The sequence below is a fragment of the Bacillus rossius genome, chromosome 8 (genome assembly GCF_032445375.1).
Source record: "Bacillus rossius redtenbacheri isolate Brsri chromosome 8, Brsri_v3, whole genome shotgun sequence".
In the NCBI taxonomy this organism is placed as follows: domain Eukaryota; kingdom Metazoa; phylum Arthropoda; class Insecta; order Phasmatodea; family Bacillidae; genus Bacillus; species Bacillus rossius.
Window position 1 is genome coordinate 46,056,632 of NC_086336.1, and position 20,665 is coordinate 46,077,296.

The following is a 20,665-nucleotide window of genomic DNA, read 5'->3' on the forward strand; positions in this document are numbered from 1 at the left end:
TTGTTCAATGAAGTAAAAAATTATTTTCTGCACCTTAAAAATTAAATAATTTTGTTTGTCCAAAGTTCAGATATAATATTTTAAAAAATACTTAGATTTCCTGTGTAGGGAATAGATATATCAACTAAATGTAAGAATTATGTAGAAAAAAGGTGTAGCCTGGTAAGTTATTCAGTAATTACCATACTTAAAAATTTAAATTTATAGGGAAAACTTATTAAAAGGATAATATAGTATGTATTTGTATGTTAAGCGCTAAATTTTTTATTTTTTACCATGCAGGAAATTTTTAAGAGGGATTTACTGTAATCATTAAGCGTTTGACTGATGATAGAAGCTTTACTCTATGAGACTTCCGTGATTAGCATGTTCGTTTTTGTACTGTGTCATACTGAAATGTTGCGACGTCTGGACAGGACTCGTACGGTGACACGGCCCTCCACGATGCGATAGGCAAGGACAGCCTGGAGATAATAGACATGCTGTGCAATGTCCCTGGGGTGGACTTCACCCTTAAAAACAAGCGAGGATTCAATGTGCTGCATCACGCTGCGCTTAAGGGAAACAACTTGTGAGTAATCAATCATCTGAACAACTGTGCAAGCTTGCACTGTGTTCACATTTATGTCTTGCCGCTCAAGGAAGTTGGTACCAAGATGTAAACGTGTCACAAAAAATGTTTCTATTTCTCCGTTTGTATTTTTTTTTCACAGGTTTCAGCTTGTGGCTTTTTGTTCCCATTTTTTTTATTCTAAATTTCCTTCATGAGTAATTGTTATTGACTGCTTCCCATTTATTTAATTCAAAACCTCAGAAATATAGGTTATGTGGTTGTCGTGATTTTATGTTGATATTGTAATTGCTGCTGAACTATCTTACAACACAAAGTTATAAAACAAAATTTTAGTTTTATAGTTTTGTGCGAGATGTAAATATGTATGACAAATACTTACACGACTCATTTGATTGGCTGCCAAGGACGTTGGTTCCGTTGAATTACAAAATGATTTTTATTATTAAATGAAGCTCTTTAATTAAGTGAGGAGTATCATAGAGTTGACTTATTTACATGCCTGATAAGGTGATAAGTAAATTATACTATCCGCACTTGCAAAGAAAGTTTGATTGTGAATATGTGGCAAAATAGTAAAGCCCCTATTTGTTTCTTGTATCGGGGTTTACATAGGACACGAAAATGTCTCTAAACTAAAAGACTAATCACAAAAACATCCAGAAAATAAACTGTGCTAAAGTCACGAAACTTAAATTTTCTAAAGCATGTATCACACAATGGAAGATTTCATGCAGGCTTCGCTAGAAGCTTCCAGCAAAATTGCTAGCCAAGTCTCTAAGGCAGCTGGTATGATGTTTCCATGTAAGAAATTATCACATGTAGAATTAATTTTGACTGGTTTTGGCCTGGCTTGTGCGAATGATTTTTATTATGATAGTTAATACTTTTTGTATTGTATAAACATGGGTGTTTGTCATAATTGTCAGATAATGCTGTAACTGCATGAACAGACTACATGTTCACCAAGTTTCAAATCACTAACCAAGATAACTTTTCAATTTCTTCAAAATAAATTACCATATTTAACGCTAGGGGCACACTCCCACTTCATTCTGAATGGATGAAATTTCCACCATCTACAAAATCTTCCACAGAAATTTGAACATGAACAATTACAAAAAAAAAAAAACTTCTAGGGAAATGGTTAGACCTGTGCTAATTTTTCCGCAGACCCTCCCATACCTGCTGTCATGGAAGACCTTCCAAGGAAACTTCCATAGTGTGATAGAGGTTCACCTGCATTTTTTTTTACCCCTTCTGTTCATAGTCGCACATCAAATATAAAATATTTGAAGACTGTTTACTTAAATCACATGGAAATTATCTCTGAAAAGGTACTTATTGCTGCTAGTATATGTATTTTGCATTATGTTTAATCTTGCATATCGTCACTTAAGAAACAACACCGCTTAAGTTACAAAAAGCAAATTTTTCAGGAGTGCTTATTAACTTTATGTGCCATGCTGGAACTGAAAGACAGCCAGTGTTAGAAAAAATACCTTAGCAGCGCATTATTTTGGATTTTTGGGAAAATGCATCGTGAGAAGATGCTAAAAGCTTAATTTCCATGGGAAAGAAAGTCACTTAGACGGTATTGTTTCTTAAGCAGCGATATTGTGTATCAGCCACTAGCTGAAGTACCTGGCATTGCCCAGGCTTTACGCAGAGTGTTAAGGCTGTTCAAGAGGTCCAAAAAACGTCCCTACTTCCGAATGACTTCAGACTGATACATCACTCACAATAGCATAAAAACTGAGCACTGAACGCCCCAAGAGCACTGTATAAGTCTCAGGGTCGCGCCGCTGCGCGCTCAGTTGCGAGATAGTGTTCGAGGGGGAAGGTCATGTCGCTGGGCTCCCGAACAATGACAGGGGGACGCGCGGAAGAAAATCGACCGTGCTTCTCCTAGCGGAGGGCTGGCTAACTGCCTGCAGGCTGGCAGCAGGTAGTCGCGATGGCTTGGTGTTTGCTCAGGGGGAGGGGGAAACGGTGACACAGAGAGGCAGCTGAGAGTTGCAGAACCCACTCGTAGTCGGTCGCCTGGTACTTGCTGCCCGTTCCGAAGCTTGACGTCAGCAAGGAACAAAATTTTGCGTTTACATGTGTTCCATGGCACGCCTATAATGCCATATTTTCACAGATAGTTATTCGACTGTGTTTAATTTTCTTCCTCAATTCTCTGATGCTTCATCCACAAATATACTTCCTGCGCACTGTGTGCTATACAATTATATATATATATATATAAATAAATATATATATAACGTTTAACTTTCGTATCTAAGATAAGTCGATTAATTATTATTATTGATGTTAATAAATACGTTGAAATTTATCAACGTATCATGCGCTGCATATTTCCTAGTTTGAAATACATGGAAACTAACTGGTAAGCGAATTAATTGCTTATAATTTTAAGAAACTCAACACTGCAAAAATAAGAGACACGCTTTCACCGAAAGTAAAAATAATAATAATAATCAAATCTCAATGAATAATAACAAATAGGTTTTTTAAATACAGAAACATTTGTCAAATTTTTCAGACTTGAGTATTTCCACCTATAATCCGGCCATTTTTAAAGAAAAGTTGTGTACTAGGTTTTTTACATTATTATATTTCTTAGACATTTTACATATAATTTGCAATAAAAACATTTCGTTTTCCAGGGTAATTTTTTTATTTTCTTTTGCAAGATTATTTCGTTTATTGGCCATTTAGTAGGGGAGCTAGTAGGCTTGCCTCTTTACTGTATACAGGCCTTCAAACAAAAATACTCATGTATCTATACTTATGTATGTATAACATTTCTTTTGCGTCTTATTATATTATTATATGCATATGTAACAAGTTGAATAATAATTGCTCAGCTCACCTATAATAGTAAATTTTTACTTAACACAATTGTATAAAAACTTGCACTTAAATAGTATAAACTTTTTTTATTACAAAATTATGGGTGGGCCCGAACCCAAAAGAACAACTGTGCCACTCACATTGACTAATTGATCTCTTCCTATTATATTCTTTTTAATTATAAAAACGTAGCCATGTTTTGTCTGTTATTGAAATACTATAAATAAAGCCTGGCACAAATCAGATTTCTTATAAACAGTAAGAAAATGTTAACATATTTGTTGGGGTTGCTAGAAATGTTTACCGTTATTGTAGTCGTTACCATGTTGCGACTGCCGGGAATATATTATGTAGTTTTTCGTTTTATTACACAGAGATTATAAAATAGTCGTCCACGAAAAAAAGCGTGTCGATATCGGATCACATAACTGTCGTATTTTGTTCTAATTACTTCCCGACTAGTGATGAAGATTCTCGACAAAATCGTTTGTAGGAAAACATCCGTCCAAAGGATAATAAATAGGTTAGTTTAGTTTAATACAGAAAATCCTCATTACTATCTTAATATGAAAAAAAAAAAAGATTCCTATAATGTATTGCACTTCATAAGAGTAGCACTTTCGTTTGCTAAAACCCACAATTTTAGCTTTACAGGTTGAAAAAAAATATGAGTTGAAGGTTACTGCAAGGCATGCTAAGAATTATTGGAATTGTTTTTGTCTTTTTTAAACATAAATAAATATAAAATTATTATTTTTCCTTGTGTATGTTATAATCACACGTGATTATAGAGTTATTTTCTCTATGCGCGCGCCGCTAGCCACGATGCCGTCGTTGCCATAGCAACCAGTCTGTTTGTTTACATTTTTCTGACGGTATTTAAAAGTGACATTTTCGGCTATGAACTTAACTAAATTATTATTTTGGTGGATTTTAATGAATTTTCGGACCATTATATTTTATTTCTGAACCGTTTTTGTGACTTTGATAAGTTTCGTTTTGAACTGCTTTTCCGTGATCTAATCATGCTATGCGGACGTTGATTGGCTCCGGGAAACAATGCTTTGTTGCCCGGGCTTTCAAACGAAGTTAGCGTGGGTTTTAGGGCCGAAGGAACAAGTTTTTAAAAAAGTTCGCCATCTTGCTGATAAGGGTGTAGGCTTGGAGCAGGCCACTGCTGCTCCAGGCGATGTAAAAGTTTTAATATAGAACGTTTGAGTGGTTATAAAATCTACCCATTATAGCCGTAGTGTGGTTGTACAACAGGACTTCCGAGTGCACGCTTCTGGGACGAGATATCTGCGGCATACCACCAGAGACAGCATCAGCCTAGAGGTAGGCCATTATCGTTCCTGTGCGTGGCTCGGGGATACTGACGCCGTACCTCCTGCGACTTACATGAGCCCCCTAAAGCCCTATAAGCTTCTACAAACTGTTTTCCCTTTATTCCATTAACTGTTTTGAACATTGTGGCCTGAAATTTAAATTATTAAATGAGTTTAAACTGTCGACGGCACACTCAGAGGTCTGTAACCAAGAGAACTTGATTCCACCGTTGAGCTAGACCGAGTGCAATTATCCCTGAGAAAACTAAAACTTTTGTTCTAGTGTGCCGTCCTAAATGCAATTTTACAATTTTAGTCTAGTTTGGACTGGATTGGTTTGACCCGATATATAAATATATATATTATTATCACTTTGGTCATAATTTCTATTAACTGTGTAAAATAAATTGAACAATCTATTTTATTGAAATTTATTTCTATAACTAAAGTATTTGTCCAATTTTAATGATTGTTATTTTACTGCATCAAACTAAATTTTATTTTATTGACATTAATTTCTATAACTAAAGTATTTGTCCAATTTTAATAATTGTTATTTTACTGCTTCAAATGAAATTTTGTTTAAACAGAATACATTTTTTTTCGATAATTACAATTAAATGTTTTATTGGTTGCCCCTAATGTTAAATTGTTGTTATTTTTTTTGCATACTAGGGTTTGTGGTCACTTTTTATGTTAATCTTTATCTGTAACCTTCTATGTAGCTAACTGATTCAACAGAGAGCTCACTGAATAAAGTGGCGTTTGCTATACAGTAGGTGTACAAAGGTTACAATGTGTAAAATGTGAAGATTATATACCTACTTAGAATATCAAGGTTTGTTTAAAAAATACCGCTTGAGTATGAATATATATATGAATATATATATATATATATATATATATATATATATATATATATATATATATATATAGGCTATATATATATTAAAGATTTATGTGTTGCAGCTCCTAGGACTCGGTATCCTAACAGACTGCAAACATCAAACAAACACTTGCCGATGGCTGCAGCTCGTGTACTCTCTGTGCCTAAGTTGTGACATAAGTTCTTTACAGAACGAGGAATGCTCAGAGAACAGATAAAATTGCATTAAGGACTGTAAAACTGTTTTTGATATATACCAAATGACCAAATTAATTAAATATTACACAATATAAATTAAAATTATGATATCTGATACAATTTCAAACAAATATAGTAAATACTAAAATAGTTTTTATCGTGAAGATTAAATTAGAAAACATATACCAAAGTATAAATATATAGTAGCTACACACAATAAATTACAACACTTAAATACCCTGGAAGTATTTCAATACTTCCGCCATGCGCCTAGGCCAAACCGGAATAAACGTTATATTTATAAAATATTATTTTAAAGCACTAGAGCCCACACACACACACACACACACACATACGGTACTTTGATTTGGAATGACTTACGCTTGCTGAGACAGAGAGGCGTATATAGTATGCGTCGTGGCTGATGGTGTTCCGTCGGTGTAGTCGGTAGCAGGACGAGGACAATGAGAACTGCAGCAATTCAAGTACACTACGTCGAGTGCAGAAACCCATCCGTCTTCTCATAATCGACGCCGGAATGGTCTCTGCTTCGAGTCGCTTTAGTTCTCTTACATAGTTGGTAGCATCTTAAATAAGTTTATTTAATCTATCACAGAATTGGGTATTTATTTTTTTTTAACTTGCAAGTCACTGGACGTCGAACTATGTCTAGAACATTGCGATATTTAAATTGTTTTAAGCTTAAATAGTTCAACACTTTCGTTACCAAACACATTCTTAAATATTCTCCTGAGTTCGTAATGCTGTAGGCCTACCATAACGAATCCAAATAATGTTATTGCATATTATTTCAAGATGTGTTGTAAAAATGTAACAATAATATTTTTAAGAGTAGTGCAGCTCAAAAACTAACATAACATAACTCTTTTTGTGAAGAGTATTTACAAATATGAACACAAAATAATTAACACTGCACCGTTATGAAGATTTAAAATAACGAAGTCTTGCGGTGCCAATTTTTGTCAGTTGTTAAGATTTAGGAAATAAGTTATTGGAAAATTTACTCAAACAATACGCCATTTACTTAATATTATATTATACATATGCACAAATTTGATGTGAAAACACTTCGGCGCCTTATTTCTTAGATATCGCTTTCTTTTTCATTTCTTCCTGTGCTTGAATAATATAGAGTGGGTCTCGAATACTCATTTTTCTCTTGATTCTGCTATCTACAATTTCTGGCAATACACAGTTCATATAAAATTTCTGGAGTTTTGGCATCATCACATTCATCCATAGGTTCTCATCTTTTTCTATTCTTTCAACGAAGAAATCGTTTTCGGTTAATACTACGAAGTCACAATATCTTCTCCCTGAAATGTTCAGCTGCCCTTGAACTTGATAGTAGTATTTGTGATTTCTTTTTAATCGTAGCTGATGATTTTTTAATTCCAAACAAACTGACGATTTTTTGTCTTGTACTGCATCCACTAACTTTCTGTCTTTTACAGAGGGTAGACACTTAACTTCTACTATCACATCTTCATCCACCAGACCATCAGGAGTTGCAGCGAGGAAAGGTTGATCACCACAAATAAAGAGACCACATGGGTTTACAGTCACTCATTTTGCAACACTGTATTTTAACAATGCTTCGGGTTCGTGTACCCTCCCATACATTACTGATAAAGAATTAAATTCCCTAGGAAATAACAAATTTCGGACGAAATTGTGACAGGATGTGTTATCGCGTCTGTTGATAACTGTTCCAAAATTTGATGCAGTAAGACGATTGAGGCGATACTCGTGCCATTTTTCACTATCATGCTGACCACGTGTTGCGATCTCTATGGAATCTATTTTTTCTTTGGTGTCAGCTTCTTCTTTAAGCTTACGTAAAACTTGGTCGCAGCGGTATGCCAAATCTTGTTCTGGAATGTCAGGTTCTGGTATTAAATCTTCATCTCCATAGTGTTCATCGGGGCCTCCTCCTCGTTTCCTTTTTTTTTTGGGCGCACCTTTCTCCTGATAGTAAAGTTTTCGTTTCGAAGACTTCTCTTCACGTTTGTGGCATAGTTGTTTACACACTGAACCGGGACTGCGGCCGTGCATTTTCTTCCAGGGACTAGAATGCCAGCCCGGGCCATTTGTGTGTGCGATAGCTGCTCCATAACAACGTCTGTAGTAGCTTCCTCGTTTACCAAAATCAATGCGTTTACCTCCAGTAAACTTAGCATTTAGAGACATATACCTGTAACAAACATTGCCCACATATAGGATAATATTTAACATTGTAAATATAAGCTTATAAACTATTTAACATACATAAGCTATGAAAATATTAAATGGTACTCACCGTTCTGCGGAGTTCGTGGTGCTGTTACTAACGAGTTTGTCAGCTTTCTTTTCCAAATTAGCTATTAAAATTCGGAGAGGTTGGAGGAGTCCAGCTTTTTCCAGGTCAGGAAGAAGATTTGTTTCTCCAGTTGATTTTCTTTTGCAGAATGTTGACCTACAATTTTCATGGCACCCAAACACGTGTTCTGGAGCATTTCGCAAATCTGCTCTAAGTGTTTCAACTGCACAAATGCCATCAAGTTTAGCAGATTCTTTTATTGCCGTTCTAACTCCTTTGACTAGTCGTTCTAGTCTTGATATTTTACTATCAACAGTAGTCTCCAAAAGAAGTTTTCTACCTTCTAATGGGTATGATGTGTTTGTTGCTAACTTATGCATTTTCTCACAAAATGCCCTAGTAGCATGGTTAGCACACTCTACTTTTGTAACTAGTCGTCCGTAGCTACATGTTTGTTGAATTGCTGCAATAACTGCAGAATCCCCATCTCCAGTATAATGCTTATACATGAGTCCATGCATTTCAATGCTGCGATTGAATCCTTCGCAGATATCTCTCTCCATTTTAGTTGAAGAACCTGTATGGTTTTTGTAGCACACGTGTTTTGATACATCTTTGTGTTTTGATTTTGCCAAGGAACAAATGCTACAGTATTTGTTTTTGACTCCAAGAAAAATAATTTTTTGGGTTTCTTGTCCAATTATAACAGCCTGTAAATCAGAAAAGTAACTTGTAACAACTTATAGGCGATTGAGTGAATACATGTACACAACCAATTAACATGAATTACAAATATGCAAGTATATGTAGCTTTAAAATTATGTATAAAATATTAACAGAGCTTAATGTTTAGTTTGCTGCATTAACTATCTACACATGCAGGCAAGATGAGATATTTTCTTAGCGATAGGCTAGACTGTAAAGAGTGATTTTTTTCTACAATATAGGTATAAGTGACCGTTGAAGAAATTCAACCAGCATCGGATATTTTAAAATAACAGAGTTGATTTATGATTTATCTGTCATATGAGATAAACAAAATTAACAGCTTTTCACAAAATCAGCAGCCAAAGAAAAAAATTAAAAGGAGACAGTAGATGATATTGTGAAGTTTTCTAGCATTATGTCATTGGACGCAGGTTTTTCTCCAGTTGATTATTAGTATAGGTATTCACTATTATGAAAAGTAATAAACATTCCTAAAGAAAAAAATATTCACAGTATGTGAATTACTGTATGTATATTACTTTCAGTAGTCACTGCATACTCACTACTCCTGTAGATGAATTATATCCATGTCCGTAAGTGCGTTTTCCCCAACCACCATCACCTACAACTGTTATGTATGGAATTCCATTACAAAAATGTTCATTGCCTTCTGCTATTTTCTTCTCTTCTTCGCCAGATTTTTGAATCTTTTCTGTCAAATATGTTTCCCAGGCCTGAAAATAACGATTTGTATAATTTTTGGAGTCTTTTAACTTAACTGTTATGACATAAGTTTTCACTGTACGACTTACATAGCCTTCAGTTATTTAGTTCAGTGTTTATAAACCAATGTAAAGTATGTAAGCTGCTTAAAAATTTGTGTTACAATGCAGTAGAGCTGGTAGTACACAGGCAGTGGAACAACAGTTGTTAGAAAACATGGGTTTGTAAACGAGTCGTTACTTTGCTACATGATGTCAAAGTTTGTTGGTATGTTGGAATACTACCAACAATCAACGTGATATGCGTTGACCTTGCAATTTATGCCATCCAGAAGTTACTCACTAAATTAAAAATCAATGTATAAAATAGCAGCCACCTTCACGGATGCACGATTAACAAAGACAGAGCATGTGTCTTCAGCCATTGTTATGACGTCTTGGGCAGCCTAAACGTCAGCATCTGCAGAATCAATGCGAGTGATGAGGTTCATCACAGAATCCACGGGAGTCTCGTACACTAGTGAGTTCATGTAGCCCCAGAGAAAAGTCTATCTTGATGAGGTCAGGGGAATGTGGCGCCATGGTGATATCCCGCCCCGTCTAACGACGGCTGGAAACAACATGCTCCGTCGTTATCGACCGTGCATCCGTATAGCTGGATACCATTTCTAACAGTTTCTTTAACCTTTAACTTTATGACCAACTATTAGATGGCATTGATTGCAAGGTCAGCGCATATCACTTATCACTTTTATTGCCCAACCAACATACTTTGACGTCCTGTATAAAAGTAACTACTCGTTTCTGATTCCATGTTTACTAGTAACTGTTATTAGATTGGCCGTATCATACCAAACTTCTTGCATTGTAACACGTATTTTGAATAATCGTATATAGTGATGTAAATAAGAAACTCGGCTAATAACTATAACTTTACTATCTAGTAGAATAATATATTATAAAATGTACGAAGATTTTGGTTTTACCTGTTCAATTGAAGATTCGTGTTTTCTAAATTTTTCTCCTGAAAGTGAAGGAATATCCATTATAGAGAGCAATTCTTCTACTTGGCTGTGTCCGATTCCTATTGACAGAGCACCCCATACTACACTATCGTTGATGTCATCAAAATATTTTGGTTCATGTGAGGTAATCTTTTTTATTTCATTACAAGTTTCGCATTGGAATTTCCATGTAGAAAAGAGTCCACAGCGAATTTCAGACTTCAAAATGAATTTTCCCAAAGTACAGGTTTTTTTATGCTCCTCTATTACTGCCATTTCTTTCATCAAGTGGCAAATATTTACACATCTATTTCCCAGCAGTCTTTCTTCTAGAGGCATGTGATTATTGTCATGTTCGACCACAATTTCGGGGAAGTCACTTTCACTTTCCTCGTAATTATTGTCCAAATAATTGAAGTCATCACAGGAATCCTTGGGTTTCTCGTGATCAGCTATTGAAAGTGATCTTTTTTCTGAGCTGGATATTTCTTCACCTGATCTGAAAATTTTGTAAACATAATAACTAAGCACTCATCAAAAGGTAAATGTAATATAAATATTTTACTTTTTATAACCACCGTTTCTGTCGAGGTGTAGTAATTACATTGCAGGAAATTTAGGTTCATTGAGATCTAAGTCCTACAATGATAATAAATTCTCCGAATGAAAGGTTTTTGTGAAAACACATCCTTGTTCGAATTCATATTTAGACCACAATCAGGAGCTAAGTAATACTAAGTACTCCTGAACCTAAGACATCGCGGCTGGTCACAAATTTATACACATTCACCGTAAACGTTTCTTATGATTATTCACATTATTTGTCCAGCCTAGTTTTCACGAGTTTCTTTCTGTATCCTTTTTTCTTGGCATGCTATCAATTAATATATCAATAATTTTAGTAATAAATACCAATTGAAAACTCGAAAAAAAAGGATTATCGCAGTTAAAAGAATATTGTGAATTTTAAACTGAAAATTTTATTTTGAAAATACGTAATCATAAGTAAATGTAAATATTAATAAGGTGATGTTTTCTACTTTTGAATTCACCGCACCGAAACTATAGCCGACAAAATTGATCGGTCGTTTGCGTTTGCATTCCCCTGAACTATGTATATGAGTAAGAACGTAGTGGTGTGGTCGGTTAGTCTGGAGCAGCTGGCAACTATGTCCTCCGCTGCAACATTGTTTGAACCTGGTGGACATATCATTCGGTCTAACGACAGGAAACCAACCATCACACAGCTCTTGGCACGCGCAAAAAATATATTTTCGCAGGTAAACAACCACGTGTCGTGCTATGAATTTTTTATGTATGCAGAATTTACACATCCATTACTCTTTTTAAATTGGTTACTATGGCAATTTCAAAGTCCATGCAAGAGATATAACCTGATAATCACTTATAAACTTGAATTTGTTCTGCAAATAATAGATATAAATTTAACGTTTTAATAATACTTTCAGACGTCTGTGTTGTAACCTGACATTGTTACCAAAACATCACTTCTGTATTAAAATTACAATTAATATAAAAATACTTTAATTTAAAAGTTATAAAATTTGTAATCTAAAGTCGTAGAAGTGACAGTTCAGCATATTTCCTGATTATATTTTTCTAAGTAGTGGTTAACTGTAGCATATTTTTTTTAAATTTCGCTTCAGTGATAACTTTTGTAAACTTTTATCTCAATTTATAATTCTTAACATTTACCAGTATAAATATTTTGTATCGTTTGTAAATACCTACACGTGTAAGTTAAATCCAGATTTCGTCTAAACTTTCTAGCAACTCGGTTAAGTATTTTAATTTAGTAGGTACTGGTAGCGAAAACCATTCACACCCTTTAAACATTAGATTATTATTACAAATATTATGCGTATTAATTTTTTTTATAAATAAAATTTATCTAGATTATCTTATGGAATTAAATGTTAAATAATGAGTATTTATTTAATTTATTTTTATTTACCAATGCAGAATTTCGCCTCTCGGGTCGCTACAATATACCTACCTACTGTAGTACTGATGGTTGGGTGAAAGTAATGTGCTTGAAATTTAATGTAATTCCCAATTAACCAGCTTTCGTGATATAAATGTCGTTGTTTTTCAATGTTTCAACCGGACACAAGTAGCAGCTATGTACAAAAAACATTTTTTTTGGAGTTATACTTCTTTAGCCGCGTTACGGAAAAATGTAGGAATGAATTTTTACAATATGTGCGCACCAGCAACAAATATTGATGGGATGAAAAAAGGCTACATACAAATACTGGTTCATGTTATTAAAACTATTTATTTATTGTGAATATTAGTGTTAGAAATTGTATTTATAAACTTTTTCAACTGTTTTTATAAAAGGTGAGGTGGTGATTCTGTATTAACGATTTATTTGTATAAGTTATATCTTTTCATTAATAATTACAATTAATCTCGATTATTTTACTAAATTAAAATATTTAATTTATACACGAGTTTGTATCAATATTGATTTCTGAATCATAAATACTAAATACCAATACCGACTTTACCATAAGGGCACACGGGGCCCGTGCCCAGGGCCACCCATCCTTATGGGGCCCCGAAGGACCAACAATTGCTCTCACATTTATTCTCAAAACATTTTTGTAGAGCACAGTACCTAACAGCGCCGCCGTAAAAATGCTTGTTTGCGGGTTGCACTAATTAATAATATTTCAGAACGGATCCTAATTTACTAAATATGCCATCTAGCGATCAAAAATGTAAACCACTCCAATTCCAAAGTCAAGCTACACAGTCTAAACGAGGCCTAAAATAGATGTTATATTGTTAATTTGATTGCCCGTAATAAATAGAAGATCATAATAAAAAAAAAGTTGGTATAATTCGCTATCTTTACTTTCCAAAAGGGCCTCAAATTCTGGTGTGCCCAAGGGCCCCAGCATAGTTTAAGACGGCCTTGCTAAATACTTAATATTGAATACATATTTATTTGATTGAACTTAAGCCGGAGTTACAATAGTCCGTCGCCTCCGTCCGCCATCCGTCCGTCACTTTTAAATCCGTCAAAACCACGCAGCTCGCAAACGATTTACAACGCGATTTTATCCGTCCGTCAAAGTATTTTCCCAAGTAAGTACTACCATCAGTGTATATCTCTCAGAATATTATATCGATGTTATTTAATATTTACATCGTGTTTTTGCACATGTTGTATTAGTATATCCCTGGAAAACTTTAGAGTCATAATTAAATTGATTGGAAATGAGTTTTAAGAAACGCAAATTTCATAATAAAAACATCCGAAAGAGACAATACAAATACCATAGGCCTTTAATCTAGTGACAATTGACTATCACAGTTGAAACCACAGACATAATCTATCCGTCCGTCCGTCGAAAGTATGAGTTTGATAAACTTTCGACGGACGGACGGACGGATGAAATTTTTCGGACTCTCTGATTGGCCGAAGATCACGTGACGGACGGAGGCGACGGGCTATTGTAACTCCGGCTTTACACTTCACCAATCGTATGTATTATTTTATTTCTATTAATCATTTTCATGCGTAATTAAAGTTTTTACTATGCCAAGAATGTACAACTTCTAACGCGCGTACATAAGTATACCTAAGTTTCTATTTAATGCCACTACCAAAATTATTGCGAGGAATATTGTAGCTGAAATGTACACTTAAATCCACAGCTTACTTACCTTGCCTGTGTCGAATATTTCTCCGTTTCGTAAAGTTGTGCTTTTTTTTCCCTCCAAAACCTTCGCTTGATCTTAGATTTAATACTTCTTTTGTATCTCCGGCTCGGTGGTATTCGGCTCTTCGGCATGCTTCACAGACAAACAATCTCTGCTCTGCCAGAAAACACGCTTCTCTCACAACTCACAAACGCTTACAAAATAACTGCATTGAACAGGCTCAAAGCGCGCGAAACTTTGCTTCGTCTTTCACGGAGGGAGCCAGCTGTCCGCTGCAGGCCGGCTGCAAGTAGTTGCCGCGGGCCACGCGGGGAGCTCCTGCGTACGGCCGCTCGGGAGAAGACGACGGGCAGGGAATGGTGACACGGCACAAACCTCGCGCTGCGGTTACACACGGCGTACGTTATGTAAACATTATTATTATACTGTTGACCACACAGATACGGCTGATGCATCATTGCAAAGTCAATAGTTGTGGCTATGTCATTATGTAAAAATATAAGTATAGAAATATGTAATTTATTCATGATATAAAATGTTGTCTACGATGTTTTTACCGATTAAAAATAGTGTAAAACTAAATATTTCATTTCTTTTAACTGGTATTGCATAAAATTATAAAACTTTCTCATAACATTCACAAATATATTTGGCAATGATATTAATTTTTTCACTACTCATAGTTAAGTAGTTTCTCTCAATTGTTAGAATTTAGTTACAGTATCAAAATATAAATTAATCAATAAAAAATAATATTTTATTTTATTGTAATTGGAATTAAAAAGTTCTTTGGTAAGTGTTAACAACTTATAACATAGACATAATGTTACAACTGCAGTATTTACGAAACGTTTTTAACCTCTTGAACAGCCTTAAGAGGCTTCATTTAGGAGGATGGAGATAGTTTTTTGGAAGTCTTAGTGATTTGCCTCTTATTTTGGTTCAAATTAAATAGTGAAACAAATTTTCAAAGCTTTAATAAAACTGTTTACCTAATTTATTAAGACAGAAAGCAAACAATTAAACATATATATATATATATATATATATATATAACCTTTTATTGCTTAGCTTGACTGTACACAATGTTTTCTGTTTGTCTGTCCAAAGCATCTGGCGATGTAGGCTGTAGTTTTTCCCCTTATTTTGAATGTCAAGTGTGCAAAAGTGCATAAAGTAGTTCCAAAATTCTGTTTTAAAGGTGGCGGGGGGGGGGGGGGGGGGAATGGAGGTGGCATTCATTTTCAAAATTCCAAGTTGGCAGAAACTTTCCTCTCGTTTTGCAAGGTCTGAAGATCAATTGTGCAAAAAATATCATCAAACATGAAAGTAAAAACTGTAGATTTGTATAAACTTGTAGATGATCCTGTGATATGAATTGTTGTAAAAAAAACAGGTTGTTGAAAGGTAGTGGAAGAAGTGCATGGATTGGTTGACCACGTTGTTGTCCTGCTGATGTTGATGCGTGGCCGGGTAGTGTCTAAGGGCGCCAACTAACCTTTAATAGTGGTGGTTGCTGTGGGTCAGTTCACAGCACGAGACTCCTCTCTCTCAGTGGTCGTGACGTCACCACGTGGCAGGCAGGAGTGGTTGGACCACACACAAAACTAGCTAGAAACATTGTCGGCACGCGCACGACTGTCCGGTCCGCACACGAACGCCGATCCGAACTCCGCGAGTCGCACACGACTGCTCGCGCCGAGGGGTGAAGGCCATTTGGCACGTCCTGGCAGGTCTCGTTAGGGCTCGAGTCGATCTCTGCTCTCCATGACAATCGACCTACACCCGTTCGAGACACTTACCGCCGACCGGTGAGGCACCGAGGTGGCATAACAACCTGTGCGAGCCACGGGAGCACCTGGGACGACGTCAACGTGCACGGATCGTGTTGCCCCCACAGCGCGACGGAGCGGCTGCTGTGCCGGACGCGGCAGCTGGTGGACGTGAAGAAGGACGACGGCTTCGCGGCGCTGCACCTGGCGTGCCTGAACGGCCATCGCGCGGTGGCCGAGACGCTGCTGGCGCAGGGACAGGCGGAGGTTGACCTGCGCAACAACCGCAAGCAGACCCCGCTCTTGCTCGCCGTGTCCCAGGTGCGTGTGTCGGGCTGTGCTCCTTCCCGCCCGGCCAAGACGACGACTGTCCCCTCGCACGACGGTCAGGAACGCTTCAAAATTATCTCATAGACCAGTGATGGCCAACTGGCGGCCCGCGGGCCAGATCCAGCCCATGGTAACGTTTTATGTGGCCCGCAAAAACTATCCGTCGAGACGCGAAAACACACTTAAGCAACGGCTGTACAATAGCTGGAAAATTTCAAAAATAGATGTGGATTTTAAGTCGTTGGTGAACAGTGTCCAAAAGCCACAGTGCTCTCACTAAGTCCTAGAAAACAAAAAAAAATTATAAGTGCATTTATAAAAGGTGTTTGTTTTTCAAGAAATTCTTAGAATTATTTTTCTCTATTTAGTCAATTGTAATAGAGTTCATAATTAAAAGTAAATAGAACATACAAAACATGTGTTTTTTTAGAATTCTGTAAAATTGTAAAAATTATGTGCGTGGTTTGGCCCTTGAGTGTACTCTTTAAGTGCTATGTGGCCCCTGAAGTTAAGAAGTTGGCCATCACTGTCATAGACTAGAGGTGGGTCGAAAAGTATCACCCTGATACTTTGTCACTGATACGCGCCTGTATCAGGAACGGCAAACGAGTACACTTGAAAAGTATCAGTTCAGAATTCACCTGGAACAACACCACGGCCAATGAGCGCAGTACCCGATCGCAGATGGCGGTCACTTGGGCGGAGCTTGTGAAAGGGGAGGGAGCAGGAACGACGAATAAGGGATAAAGAAGGGAAAGAATGTAGAGGAGGAAGCGCAGGGGAAGGCGTTGAGCCTTGAAGGAGAGGCGCAAAGCGATATTGTTACAAGCAGGGCTGCCACTCATGGGTTTTTACACCCAGATCTGGGTTTTTCCAATGGTGTTTGGGTTTCTGGGTTTTTAAATAATGAATTCCAACAATTCTAGGTTTTTTAAAATTTTAATTATTTTTATACCTAAAACAATAATAAAGGTAGTAGCTGCTGTATCTGTTGCAATATCTGTTTGATAAATGCAAACAAGTCTATGTGTTTCACACACAAAAATACATATAAACACAAAACTAGTTTTCAAGAAGCTAAGTCGAATATTAAATTAGACACATTCTTCAAAGAGGCTTGCAGAACACAAAACCAATGCAACAATTAACCTTCAAACCAATCTTGTAGAATCAGACTCTGAATAAAGACTAACGTACATGATGCAGTTTTATAAAAACGATTACCGGTTTAAAGAATGCAGTGATGGTGTTTGTTTTGTCATGTATATATTTGTAGGTTTTTTTATGATATGTGCTGGTCCAAGAATTACTTATACAGCCATTTTGCTGCAGTGTAATTTTCTTGTATTGGTTGTATTTAACCGTTTTCAGTCTTGTAAGGTAATTCATTGTTTTATATTAAAACCAGTTATGTTTATATTTTTGAATTAGTACGCAAACATTTTCAACGATAGCATTTTAGACGCATCTGGGTTTTTTACCCATGTGTCTGGGTTTTTTTGTAGGTTATCTAGGTTTTTCATGAATATCAGAGTGGCAGCCCTGGTTACAAGTCGTTTTGTTTATTGTCCTACTTCAAAGTACGCTCAGTGCGCAGTGCGTGCACCGTCTCGTTCAATAATAAAACTAATGAAATTTTAATATTAAAAAGTACATTAATACAAGATATAATATTTATATTTGTGCACCTAACAGCTATGAAAATGCAAATAAATTCTCAGTTGACACTAATAACAGATGTAATCAACATATGGACTTTCTTTTTTCGAAAACAATTAGTAACTAGTGTTTTTATACATTAAATATTCACGATTTTATCAAAAATAAAAAATAAAAAAACAGGTACATTAGTGAGCATACTATATCAATGTTTACGTTTCAAATGTTTCTTCAGATTAGTCGATGATGATTTATAACTCAGTTTTTGTTTACACAAATTACAATTAGCAAACTCATTATTTTCCGTGAAAAAATTCCACACAAATGAAGTCTTTTTCGTGCACTTATCCATTCCTTATTTCACTATAAAGATACTAACTACAAAGCATGACAGCCCGCAACATGGTGATACACGGCCAGGACGAACTGCAGTGAATGTTGAACTGATTGATACTGGTTGTATCAGGCGGGCATGAGAGTATCAGAGGTAGAGAATTACCAGGCGTGATAAATAATGTATCAGATTCTCCTTCCGGTCGCACGGTCTGCGTACGCGGAGCTTTGTTGCCTCCTGGGACCGTCTGATACAGAAGTATCAGAGACTTGTAACATGGTACAATGCTGTATCAGTATCAGGTTGGAACAGATACTGAAAATTGCTGTAACAACCCACCTCTATCATAGACTGTTAAGCAATATTTGAAAACTTAACATGTATCTTGAACAGCCTCTTTATTCAGTCAAATATAACTATTTAATTACACAGAGTACTGAATAACTATGTTTAGTAAGCTTATTTCTTAAATAAAGCATGTAAATGTTTACCTGACACATTTCTTAAAGGTTTGGTTTGAAAATTTCGCGCACACGTTTTATCTCGATGACTGTTGCAGGGTAGTGGGGTGTAGAATTCTGTTTTATGACCGTTATTGGTTTGAAACTCTTCGCGATAATTATCAAATAACAACGGCTCTGAAATTAATTTGAACTTTTATTCCACTCTCGAACGACCAAATATAACTCTTTTACACGATAGGCCCGGCAGAAACATTCACTTTCCGCCAGTCGTTTACAGTTCTGTGCCTTTCACAAAATAATGTCCCTAGCGACTCCTTTGTCCTGGTGGACCAGCGGACTACAAGGGCCTATGACGCATGTCTGGGGCCTAAAAAATTCTAATTAAAGACTTAAAAAAAAAAAAAACACTATAAACTTGATTGTGGCACGGCTCCGACACCAAGACATGATGAAGTTGTCCACCTGTACAATCTCATAACAAATTATATTTGAGCTGCCACCCCGAACTTGATCAATGGCTGAATGAAACAAAGCACATTACACGGCTTACAAAAAAATTCACTCAGCAGGGGACTTCCCCAATAAACTGCTTTACTATTGGCTACACATACCATTCTTCAGCTACTATTCAGTGATTACAGATCAGTCGGCCTTCTCTTAGTTGTCACATTTTTCTGTCTTTCTCTTGCACCTTTGTCTCTTTCTGATCTAATACACAATTCTCTCTCTTACACATGATGTAATAAATTATTGTCTTAATTCGGTGGCGTTTTGTTGCTGCATCATGTCTTTATTTATTTTTTTCCCACAGCTCTATCTTATGCTCTAGACATGTGACAACCACACCATGAATCATACATGTAAAATTATCAATATAAAGCAAATATTTAAATGAAACAAAACATTGAAATTCACACTTACATAAATAATAACCTAGACAACCAAATGAAAAATCAGTAAAATTATAGTTAACAGGCTTTTTAAAAAAACATTATTAAAAACTGCTGTTAATTAAGTTACCAGAATATTACTAATAATAAAATATGAATACAAAACTAGGTCACTTTGACCTTGAACTTACATAACCAGTTGATCCCTTATGAATGACAAAACAAATTATTTATTCCTCCTAAATTCTTATAAAAGCTGAAGAAAGCAAGACCTTGCAACGTTACAGTGTGTGTGTAAATTAGCGGTGTACTGATCAGAATTTGCTTTTATTCAGATCAGTTTAATAGTAATATCAGATATTAGGCATATGTTGAACGAACAAAATTTTTAAATATAATAAAAATAAAGCTTTCATTTGATGCTAATAATGGTAATAATAATTTTTAAAATTCTACCCCTTTATTTTTTCAACCCTCTGCAACAATGGTTCTTCTTATCAAAAATTGTTTCAGACAAAAGTTTTAGATAAATGATTATAAGATTAATACATAATTTGTATGAATTCCATGTTGTGCCTACGAATTTGATGTGCTTATGAAGAGAGTTATGATTTTTTTTTTTTGTTGGGTGTATAAAAAATTATTTCAGACGAAAAATGTATATAATAATTAAAGATTTTACAATAAAACAGAGCTGCTTCAACAGTGTACATGGTACATAAATAATTTTTGTCCTCCAACCCTTGTATTTTCAACTCCTTGCAGTTATGGTTGGTTGTATCAAAAATGTTTTTTGACAAAGTTTTTGGTATTATTCATACACGTTATAATACGTTCAAACGGATGTAATGTTTTCCATATTATGGGAGTTAAAGCGATTTTTCGGTTTTTCGAAAAACCTTCCCCCATTTCTTCCCCTTTGTTCGG

At 35.7% G+C, this 20,665-nt stretch overlaps 2 protein-coding genes across 2 annotated transcripts in view; one reads left to right on the plus strand and one right to left on the minus strand.

The window, feature by feature from the left end:
- The window catches only part of LOC134534851 (E3 ubiquitin-protein ligase MIB2), an 85,348-nt gene that overhangs the window by 36,581 nt on the left and 28,102 nt on the right, over positions 1–20,665 (plus strand). Inside the window, exons 12-13 of the mRNA XM_063373482.1 lie at positions 417–571; positions 16,190–16,382. Of these exons, the coding sequence (XP_063229552.1) occupies positions 417–571; positions 16,190–16,382 (348 nt within the window). The remainder of the gene's footprint in view (positions 1–416; positions 572–16,189; positions 16,383–20,665) is intronic.
- Positions 6,961–8,702, minus strand: LOC134534850 (uncharacterized). Its single transcript, XM_063373481.1, has 2 exons — positions 8,160–8,702; positions 6,961–8,054 (listed from the first exon to the last, which is right to left on the minus strand). The coding sequence occupies exons 1-2, from the start codon at positions 8,678–8,680 to the stop codon at positions 7,427–7,429; spliced, it is 1,149 nt and encodes a 382-aa protein (XP_063229551.1). The 5' UTR covers positions 8,681–8,702; the 3' UTR covers positions 6,961–7,426.

Coding starts and splice junctions, on each gene's coding strand:
- LOC134534850 (XM_063373481.1), bottom strand. CDS start 8,680: ATGCATGGACTCATGTATAAGCATTATACTGGAGATGGGGATTCTGCA. Junction 8,055..8,159: donor ACCACGAACTCCGCAGAACG/GTGAGTACCATT, acceptor TGTTTGTTACAG/GTATATGTCTCTAAATGCTA.